At 36.4% G+C, this 11662-nt stretch overlaps 1 protein-coding gene across 1 annotated transcript; it reads left to right on the top strand.

Annotated features, from left to right (window-relative positions):
• The first annotated feature begins 229 nt into the window (after nucleotides 1-229).
• Nucleotides 230-1951, top strand: LOC148030703 (uncharacterized). The gene has a single exon (XM_087687303.1). The coding sequence runs from the start codon at nucleotides 313-315 to the stop codon at nucleotides 1468-1470; it is 1158 nt and encodes a 385-aa protein (XP_087543429.1). The 5' UTR covers nucleotides 230-312; the 3' UTR covers nucleotides 1471-1951.
• Nucleotides 1952-11662: the final 9711 nt, after the last annotated feature.

The raw sequence follows: 11662 nt of genomic DNA, 5'->3' as shown, positions 1-11662 counted from the left end.
TCCGAAAACTTGACTCTATGAACTCACGCACGTCAAATTGTCTTGGGCATGTGCCCTGGCTCTTAATCAATCAATGTGTATTTTTTTCGCACCTTCGAAACACAAAGCCGGTGAAGGGGAAATGATGTTTCATGCGCACCGCCATCAATTATACTCCTCTACAATATTACAAGCGTTCTCTCTCTCTCTCTCTCTCTCTCTCTCTCTCTCTCGATCATACATATCACCAAGAGAAAAGAAAAAAGATTGTGGCATTTGGCTGATCGGCTTCTTTTATGGATGCCTCCCAACGCCAGGATTTCATAATCAACAATGGCTACAACAGCAGCAGCTAGCTGTAGTCGACCTTCTGAAGGTGCAGCTGCTATTAACAGGGCCTCTCGACGTATCGTCAAGCCCGCTATTACCATCTCTAGGCCAGCTAGGCGCACCGTTATTAAGACCAATGAAAATCAGCTGATCACAGCTAGCCCAAATTCTAGGACTCCCAACAATGATGGTGGCCATACAGCTTGTAGCTCATGCGGTCACAAGCGATCCTCATCATCACCATCATCATCGTCTTTGTCTTCTGCTGGTGCATCATCATTAACGTCGTCTGGTGGTGATGGTGGTGGTGGTGCTGCCATGTCGACGCCGGTTCGCATCCCTCCCATCATCAAAGTAGTGCACGTCTATGCTCCCATGCTGATCCGCACCGATCCCTCTAACTTCCGAGCCCTTGTCCAGCAACTCACTGGCAATAATTCCCACGATCCTGATCTTCCTCTGCATCATGATCATGATGACAGTGGCAATGAAGCCATCGTCATTGACCCTCTGATCGCTACGTCGCATAATTCTATCAGCAATAGTGATATTGCCGCAGGCCATAGGTGTGACGACATTATCGATCATCAGCCGGTCGGCCATACTGCCGATCATCGATGCGGAAGCCATAATTCCTCAGCTCCAAAAAGAGGGAAGATCAATTCTAGCGCATGCATCAATTCCTCGTATCACATGGAGCATACTGATGATGGTGAATTCTTTAACTGGACTGATCACCCCGTCAATCAGTACTGGAGTTATCAAGAAGATCTGCCACGATTAGATATGATGTTCGCTAGTCCAGAGGGGGTCCATTCCACCCAATTCAGTGAAGATCAATCATCTGAGGACCTCGGCGTGATTTTAGCCAGCGAAGGAGTACCCTTTATCTCTTGTACTTCTTCAGCTAATTCTACCTCGGTCTTCTCCTGCCCAGCTCATTATGATTGCCACCATGATCATCGTCAGAAGTTGACCATGGATAGCTGGAATCAATTACCTAAGACGGTCGATATTGGTGATCCTCTCTCTCCCTTATTTGACAGTGCAGACAATCTTAAGTACTCTACAGCGGATAATGATGAGGATCAGAAGCTTATATCGAGTATTGATGGCCGCGTCATGCATTATAACAGTCTCTGTTTGGGAGAGCGAATCTAGAGCGTTAATTCCAATCAAGGCATTGAGCTTCCCATTTGTCACTCGGTGCTGCTCAGTAACTACAAAAGTCCGGAACTCTAAGAGTCAGGCGTTCACGTTCTCTCTCTCTCTCTCTCTCTCTCTCTGTGACCTTGTAGCATAGGTTGTAATGTTTGTCTCCCCCCATATTTACTTTTCTCTTTTCTCCACGCATGCTAGTAGCTACATATCATTACTTAATACTGGGCCGAAGCACGTGATAGCATTGTCTTGTAAATCCCAAAAATGGTTTCCCATCGACTCTACAACCGAGGATCCAACAAAGGCTACAGCCTACAAGCCCCATGGGCCACACTTCATCAGTCCATGTTGTTTTTATGATGCGAGATAGATATATTAAATGTGGAAGGAAATGTTTAACAAAGAAGAACGATCAACTGAATTATTTGAATGAAATTACTGATCATCGAATATCTTTCAAGTTTCCCATCATGCTGTTTAAACCCTAGCTTCCCAAGTTCAATTAAGAAATCAATTCATGCTACTGTAAGACAAGTCCATGTGCATTTAGACTAGGAAGTCATTCTTTACCTTGATCGAAAGATAATTCTCTAAGCCCTCCACATCCAAGACACTTGATTTAGCAACATAACATGTATTAGAGAGCTTCTTGGGTGATGCACCTTCACAACGATAAGTGCATCATGTGAGCTCACCACAAGTGTATTTTACATTATATGATTTGAGAAAATTTATAAGATTACACGCACATGGGGATTATTAATTGCAGTTTGGAAAAAAATTGTAAGCATATTAAGAAGGTAAGTTATTCTATATTTACCTCATAACATGTAAGTAAAGGGGTTTGTTAAATACCCTTCAATTAAAATACATGGCACATGGGGTTTCTCATAGGTGCACACTCGGAGGAGATCAGCTAGTGTGCAAAAGAAAACTTCTTCATGAAATTAATACAAAATTTTCGAAATGTAGGTTCTTAGTGGTAGTTTGTAGACTTTAGTTCTAAAATTGGGAGATGGATCAAACTACAAGAAAGCTTGGAGTGTTGTCCGACACTTGAGGACCTAGTTAGCGTTTCCCTTGATGATTCCTAAGACCATGTTGTGAGGGAAGGGATAAGGGGTTAGAAATGGAGCCTACCAACTAAAGCCACAAGACATGGTCAACTTGAGAGCCCCAAGTGGCGTGATCGCTAACACACCTATTCAAGAGTAGAGCTTCTGCTCTCTTTTATTCCTTTTTGTTTTGTTTTCTTTCTTTGTCTCTCCCTTTTTTAACAATTTTCTTTTTCCCTCTTCTGTGTTGTTAGAGAGAGTGGCTTCAATGACTTACGTAGGCTTTGCTCACAATATAGCTTCTAGCATTAGCCTTGCTATCAATGGTATTGTCGAAATGAAGTTATGACTACAATTTTTGAGTCTACTAGCATTCATATTCTCAAATCACTTGAGATAGTAGGTTGGTAATATTATTGCTTAAAGGAGTAGTCTTACCATAGCATATCTGTTAATACTTTTATTTATGTCGAAGAAGAGTGCGTATAACCCTCGCGGAGCATATATACATAGTTGCATGTAGTGACAAAATCTAGATTGGGGCAATTTGAAAAATTTGACATGAATCACGTAAAGGAGGGCATTGAATCTTTTTCTCAAAAGTTAAGGTTATGTTTCTCTCTATGAACGTTGGCATTGAAGATGAGGAGAAAGTCATGCCTTCAATGTTTTGGAAGGTTTTTCGGAAGATTGTAATCAATCCCATACATTCATGGGTAGGGCATCTAGGTAGGATCTCCTCTTTCAAGGGGTGACGCACTACAAAAAGTAACCCAAGACTCCATGTTAATATCTACAATATTTCATCTCTATTTTGCTTGACTCATAGTCTCATACTATGTTGGGCACTTTGAACACTTTGTCATGTAAGTAGCCAGCTAGTTCTAACTTCCATAATCTAGGATCTTGGGACTTATGCTCTAGCCATCTTTTTCCTAGCTATACATCCACTCTAATTATTATTTGCATCATATCAAGAGAGAATAACTTCTTGAATACCTTTGAAAAATAAAAGGTAAAGTGCATATGTGAATCTTTGGACTCCCATTATTCTAGTGCAAAGATCTCATTGTCCAATTGACAAGGTTGGATTCTTGCCTTTTTCGAAAAGGAACATCTAGCACTCGCTCGGGTGATGTAATGAATCCACTCTTTCCTTTCTTTTTTTCTTGGCCTTTCTCATTATTTGAAGGGGTCTCGGTTCATCAAGGTGTTTTGACTCTTGTGGCATTGACTTAGCCATTGGATCCCACTCTTCTACCTCGAGAAATGAAGGTGAGGGTAGTGGTTTTTGTGTGGTTGGAATCAAATCATCAATTGTTAGGATGCCAATCATTCTTAGGTCTTTTGTGAAGATCCCAACCTCCCTTAACTATTGCACATAATCGTCCTTGGTCATCTTGTTTTTTTGGTTTAATATACTTGTTTCCAAGCTCTACTTGTATGCTCTCCTTGTGAGTACAACCTTCTTTTAATATTCTCAAACAAAATCCAAGGTAAAAAGCAGGGGAAAATTTTAACCCAAATGCTATTTTTTGGAGGTTTTCTTGGTCATCATGATATATTTTTAATGTTTAACTACTAAAAAATAGCCTGTATATACAAAAATCTACATACTTTGGCCTAAAGTTTCCCTTTAAAAATAGCTCAAAATTAGGGTTTTCTCTTCATACTAGACCAATTTTCTAAACTCTTCACCATTTATCAAGAAATGATTCTACCACCTGCCTACAAACCAAATTCATAAGGGTCCCTTAGTTTTTATCTTAACTGAATTCCCTTCACTTTGTTCTCTCACTTAATAAAGGGTGATGGTAAAACTTTGGTGTAACTAAGTTTACATTATCTCTTCCACTACTCTAGCCCTTTCTTTTTCCAAGTTTTACTTCCATTTGATTGAGTCAATTTCATTGTCAAATTGAGCATTGGATATGCATTCTTATCTTCCTATTGATCCATCTTTTCCTTTGTCTATTCTAATCTCGTGTCTACTAGTACCTTTTGTTTCCTTATCCAATTGGTCCCATTAGTCCTCTAGTTCACTCAATAGATTTTTAAATTCCTATGCATGACTTTGCATAGTAGTGTTTGAGATATCTGCTATACTCATACTCATTTGTTAGTGAACACCCTTTGTTTATTCATATCCAATGGGTTGTAAACATCTATCTTACTTCTTTGTATATTCTCTTATTTACCTAGCAAGTTCAAGACTTTGTATATACCACTTCTGATTATAGTAGTATTTCTATCCAATGTCCATAATTCACATCCTCAACTATGATCACTTCATTATTCCTATTAGGGTCATATGTTGTACAAGAGCTATATGTACTTGTCATAGTCCATATCATCTTCAAGATTTTACATGTATCCTTGCAATCCACATGTTTTCACCAACTATTTTTCTTTTCAATCTTAGGCTACTACCTCACCAAGTTTTTGTAGATGGTATCATAGATAGAGTGAGATGAACCGATTTCCATCTTCAAGTTGTAATTTTCCTAGTCTACTTTTGTGAATGGTATTTGGGTCTTATTGATTTTCTCATGCATAACTTTCTTTCCTTCTCCTACCATTTTAAAGAATCGCACACAATACATGATGGTGAGATAATTTTACCAAATAATTTTGCCAATGAAAAGAAACTTTCCTATTAATACAAAAATGTATAGTCCTTAATAGAAAAAAATTAGTCTTTTTTTTCTAATAAATGTTAGTTTGTAGGTCGAATTACTTTTGATGTCTACTTTGTGCCCTTTGATTCATGTGCCTTGTATTTTAAGTGAGAAGAGGCCTTCCACATACTAATTGAATGCAAAGCTTCTTAGGATTGCAAGAGGTGATTTATGGATTGAATCAATTCTAAGATATGTAGATTTTGGATAATGATGTGCATGTGCACTTTATTTATATACATGATGGGCACGTCAACTTGTATAACATAGTTCATGATGTCAAAATTTAGGAAATTACAAGAATCTATTTTTTTGGAAATGGGAAGTTCTTTCCTAGCGAGAATCCTCGGGGGGTTCACTATATATATATTCTCTATATAACATGCGTTCATGGCGCATTTATAAATATCCTAATCTGTGAATTTTTCTTGAATAAAACACAACCCTTTTCTATTCTATATGTAAGTAACCCTTTATATGACACCCTTCTGTATGTAAAAGAAATATATAAAAATGGTGTTTTAAAAACCCCTTATTTTGAACTCAGGTTATATATACATATATTCATGAGTGACCCCCCCGTGTGAGAATCCAATCCAAGTAAGGGTGGAGCATCTATTTTTACTCAAGGCTAGTACATGAACAATGTAGGAGTGATGTAGGTCAGGTCATATTCATTGAACTTGATGGCATGACATAATTTAGCATTAGTCATTATTTGACAGACAACTCTTTCCCACTGTGCACATAAGGTGAACCATTTCTATAGGAAAATAGACTCCAATTTTGCAAGGCAATCAAGATCTATGAGATTTCTTGGTGTTGTTTCTACATAGCTACACTTGAAGGAGGTTATAAGGCATCTTATCATTAGGTCCAATTTTGAGGCCAGATGGGTCCTGGAAGATTTGGATTAATTTTGAATCACATTCTAGCAAGATAAAAACAGGAGAAGAAGGGCACCTTATTAGTTATATAGTTTTCTCTAATTTTTGTCCCTAATGAGCATTAAATGACAATGGTAAGTCTTTCTTCCCTTTCTTTTTAATAGCCTCATTCCCAAAGAATTCAAGTAAAGCCTTAATAATGACATAGCATTTCTCAAGAAATTTCATTATGACCTCTAGATACCCACCTTTTAAGTTTTGAATATATTTTAACTTTGGACATAACTTTTTCAATATTTTCACTTTTCTAGATTTTACATCTTTTATTGTTTTGTTTATTGGTTTCTCTTATTTGTTCTCTTTCTCCTCTCCACATTTCACTTTCATTGTGTTTGTCCATGCCATTAAAAGAAGCTTGAGATATCATTTCCATTTGATTGTTATGGGTTTTATAAATATTACTTTATTTATGTATTCATCTGCCCTATTAGAAGAGGCAAGTTATACCACCTTGATTGAAAGAAATAAGAATATTAACAAGATAATTAAAATATAAAGGTTATTATGATTAGAAATCATTTTTATTGTTGTAGACCCTTCTCTTTGTTTTCTTTCTTACTATTTATTTGTTGTTTTTATGTATTTACATACTCCATTAGAAGAGACATGCTCGAGGACCTGCTATGCCTATTGGATTGAAAGAAATAAGAAATTTGTGAAGGTAATTAGATTTTTAACTACTAGGAATCAATAACTCTTTTTCATTGTCACAAGGCTTTGGAAAAAGCATGAAATCTCTATATAGGTGTACGTATCTTGATGGGGGTAAAGGTCAATCTCATCACCCAAAAGCAATATCGATTGATAGAAATGGTTGAAAATGAAGAAAACCCTTATGGGCATTATTTTTTTACTTCAACCATCTTTTTACTTTGTACTATAGTAGCATTATCATTTTCTACTTCAAAATCTTTCAAGATTAATTCTCGAGGAGTTCACCATGGATAACTTATCGAATATGTAGGTGTAGAGAAGGGAAGTTTTTTTTAAAGTACATAAGTGTAGCATTAGGAGTAAGACCCTATTAATTCCCCCCTCCAACTATAAGTAAGGGGGGGGGGGGGGGGGGGGGGAATATGATGTAAGGGAAAGATAATTGATTTGTTGCACTTTCTAAATACTATCTTTGTGGTGTTCAAGGTATTGCACTATTGTGAGATACTACTTTCAGAGTGATTCAACAATATATAACCTTTAAGTGTAGTGCAATTCTTGTGTTAGAAATGTTCTAGTCTTTTTAAGCTTAATTAAAGGGAGAAATTGAATAGAATAAAAACTCTTTTATCTAAAAAATATGGTATGAAATATTTTTTCTGGAGTGAGTGTCTTAGAAAACTAGTATGCATTTAAAGAGGCTTCTTACTTTGCTGACATAGTCTTGCATGCTCTCCTACTCTTGCACTCAATATTCATTATACGAACTATGAGATTATAATTATAACTAGCTTCTATGAAGAGATTGATAAAGATGTCTTTGAGCAAGATGAATGAGGATTTCTTAGTGGCATCCAATCCCATGAAGTAGGTTGTCCATTCTCTCCAAGGCACAATCCAAAGGCTTATGCCTATTTTGTGTGGTCTGTGTGAGGTTATTTATCTCCCAAACTTAGACTATTCAAAAGAAGTTACAAGTATCACCCCCATATCAATACTTATCTAGGTATTTGTCCACCACTAATGAGATTTTAGCTTGGACTTCACTTCCAAGCATATTTCCCATTCTTCTCAATAGTGTTTGAGCGATATGCATGCTTACTTGCAACATATAAATGTAGTCAAATAGATGTGTTTGCATTAGATTTGATACAAAATATTGTGAGGATCCTAGAGCTCCAACATTCAACAATATTATTCAAAATCTATCCATTTCAACTTCTACAAGGTACAAGAAGACATCTGCTTTCAAAGCTTAGACCAAAAAGCTCATGATGGAGAACCATACAACACAAAGGAGAGGAATCTAGGTTCATCAAAAGTGCCCCTTGTGTGCAATGTGGTCAGGATGTTTATATCATGGGCCTTTTCAAATAGAAAAATCAATGTTTCTTACTTTTTTCAATAATCCAAATGGTAACACTTTGTTGCCCTCCAGTTTGAATCTATATGTGTGCTGGGTTGAAAATTTATTAAAGTACTTTTGGTCATCCTTTTTCTAGTTTCAATAGATGCATACCAAGAGAAGACAAGATCCCTTGATGTTGGAGACATTGAGATATACACATTAGGGAAAATATTATGGCTAATGAAGGAAGTTCAAAGATTATAAAGAAGGAGGCAATAGAAATCCCTATAAAGCCTTCAGATCTTGACATTGGGGAGGACATTTGTATGGGTGAAGAAGTCAATGTAGGAGATGAGTCTCCAGTAGAGATGTTGTTCTCCTTTCTTTAAAATGTTTGGCATACTAAACTCTTTGAGAATTCTACAATAATGTTCAATTCTCCATTAAACATAAAAGAGGTCAAAGTGTCCAACACATGTTTCTTTGAAGTTGAGTACAATACCTTCAAGGACTTGGTGGACTCAAATAAAATTATTGAAGATTCCAAGATCTTACTACACTGCTCATATAAGGGAAGGAAGTACAATTAGAAAAGAGTCATAAAGAAAAGGCTCCAACATCTTCTTGAAGCTTGCAAGAAAACATTGTTGTCCATTTCACAAAAAAAGCCTTCAACTATTTGAAATCTACTCTAGGTTTTGGATCTCCGTAGCTTCTCAGGAAGAGCCAATAGACATAACAAAGCTTTTCCTAACTTTTGCAACTTGTAAGAGAATAATGGATATTGAGTATATCAATATGGATACTAAGGATATCCTACCCGTTGAGAAAGAGGAGGCTATGTTAAAGAAAGTTGACATTGACAACTTGAAAATTAGTAATCTTCTTGAAGAGCATAAAAGACATACCAATATCCATTGAGTCCTTCATTGTGCCAAACATACCCTCTTCCTAGTTCTAGGAAAAGAGCTTATTTGTCTTAATGATATCCAAAATTTAAAGGGCCTTGGAGAGGACTTTTGTATTGGTGTCATTACAAAGAGTTTCTAGGATGAGAATATTGTGGAAGACATCAATGAGAAGTTCTCCAGCCTAGATACTAACACCACATACTTTGTGGAGGCCAATGAAGCTCTTAGTTACTACTTGAAAAAATCTTCAAATTAGTCAAAAGGCATTTCTCATTGAAGAGGAAACTCAAAGGAGAGTTGGTATCGAATATGGAAAAGGAGATCGAGAGGAAGGTTAATATTGAGGAAACTTAGCTAGATTCCATCGATCTATGGGTAAAAGATAGGATTGCAAAGGAACAGAATCATGAAAATGTAAGGTTTACTTTTGCTTCTCTCTTGCCATTTCTTTAATTAGTTGAATAGACCATTATTTAGTATTACTTTATGATGATGATGGTTTTTTTGCCTATTGTGGTGGCACAAGTACCACATTGGGGTGGGATTCTACCCTTGCACATTACCTACCCAAGATCAATCTAATCATTGCGAAGATTTACCATGCAAAGTATTTTGACATGTCAACACTACCATATTTATTCTTAATACTTTGTTTGTATGAGAAAGGGTGGGAGAATCCCCTAAGCCTCTACATGAGGGCTTTGTGCATAGATGTATGTGATGTGACAAACCTCAAAATGAGAGAGTGACTATGATGCATTAAAAAGGCAGATTATCTTTTTCAAGGATGTTAAAATTCATGCACAAAAGATATGTTTACCTCTTACTTGAAATTTGGGAAAGGGAGAATGCAATTTTTTTTGGAAGAAATGGCTACTCAGAATGCATATGCAGAAATGCATGCTACCACCTTTAGTTTATAGATAGAAGAAGTACATAAAAAGATTAATGCTATCCTGAAAGCTACATTATGGTCTCATGTGATGCAACTATCTTGGAAAATAAAAATTCCAAAAAATGAATTGACTCATGCATGAAGAAGCAAGTTTTAGAGGGGTGGTTTACTCCCTAGAAGAGAAATTGCAAAGATGTTGAGAGAGAGAGAGAGAGAGAGAGAGAGAGAGAGAGAGAGAGAGAGAGAGAGAGAGAGAGAGAGATAGATAGATAGATAGATAGAGAGAGAGAGAGAGAGAGAGAGAGAGAGAGAGAGAGAGAGAGAGAGAGATGTGAATGAATAAGAAAGAGACATGATTGATTGATTACATTGATATTTCTTTGATACAAATATATAGCCTTTGGCATGACTCTTCATATCTCATATAGCTGATGACTATATGCAACCCCTCCCCCCCAACACATGCCATGCTATTGAGTGCTGAAATGACCTATTTTTTTTGGTTGATTTTTGTTTTTTTTGTGGGCTAAATGGTTGATTTTACATGATAATTGATTGGTTTGGAAGCGTTTTGAAGTGTTTTTGATAGGGTGGAATGGTTTTGATAAGCTCATGATGTTTTTCAATGGAGATATGGGGTTTTATAATGTTTTGTTTATGATCAGTTGGTTGATGTCCTAATATTGTATGATTGGTTCTGATAGCTTCAATTTTTGTTTCTATTTGGTTCTGTTTTTCTTCCGTATGAAGGATGGAGTAATGATTGATGAATTTTGAGGTTTTTTGAAAGCTCATTGAATGGTTTTTTATGGTTTTAATTGGTTTTAATTAAACTGAATGCTATTTGTTGACCTTCTGTAACCCTCTATTGAGCTTCTGTAGAGCCTCTGTTCCAGTTCAATCCAGTTCTGTATGCCTTTATATGTGTTCTGTTGGATGAGGGTGTAGTATGGGAAAGCTTTCTAGTCTTCGAAAGAGATGAATATAAGTTCAAAATATCTCAAGAAAGTGGAAGAAGTAGCTATTGCTAAAGACTCAAGAGAAGACTGGAGTGAAGACAGTGATGAGCTATGAAGAGTCATTGTAGTGGCTCTGGTGACATTTCATATTAGACCTCTTGGGAGGGGTATTCATGACCAAATAAGGGTTATTCTGAGTGATTATTGAGTATTGTAGTGGGGATATGATGTACTATTGAGAGAGAGAGAGAGAGAGAGTCAAAGATAGTCAATTCTATGAAAGACAATGTATCTATCTATGAGAGATTGTGAGAGAAAGCTATGGAATCTTTGAAGATGAATCATATGTGATGTCTTTCCAATCAAAGTGGTGTACTATCTTGTGTTTTTCTGGTCTATCAAAGAATTCTATTAATAATATGAAGAGCATGATGTATTTTGTTAAAGTTAAAGTTGTGGAAGAATTGTTTCTATGAAGTTGCATGAAGATTTCTTGTTTGTGGTGTTCTTTTCTTTGTGAGATCATATCAAATATGAAAAATATGATTGTTGATGATATAAGATAGATTTTCTTGTAGTAGAATCCTTATTTTCTTGGTGTTCCTTTTGGGGCTCTATGTTTTTGGTGTGTAGTCGAGGAACACTGCCATCAACAAGCATCAGAAGGCTAAAAATGAAGGAAATGGCATTGCCAAGAGGAGAAGAATTCAATGGATTCTTACAAAGTTCCTTCTACCAAAAAAAA

The sequence above is a fragment of the Lygodium microphyllum genome, chromosome 10 (genome assembly GCF_053477565.2).
Source record: "Lygodium microphyllum isolate KBCC chromosome 10, Lygodium_microphyllum_v1.1.10, whole genome shotgun sequence".
In the NCBI taxonomy this organism is placed as follows: domain Eukaryota; kingdom Viridiplantae; phylum Streptophyta; class Polypodiopsida; order Schizaeales; family Lygodiaceae; genus Lygodium; species Lygodium microphyllum.
This window is presented reverse-complemented; position numbering and strand designations above follow the sequence as displayed.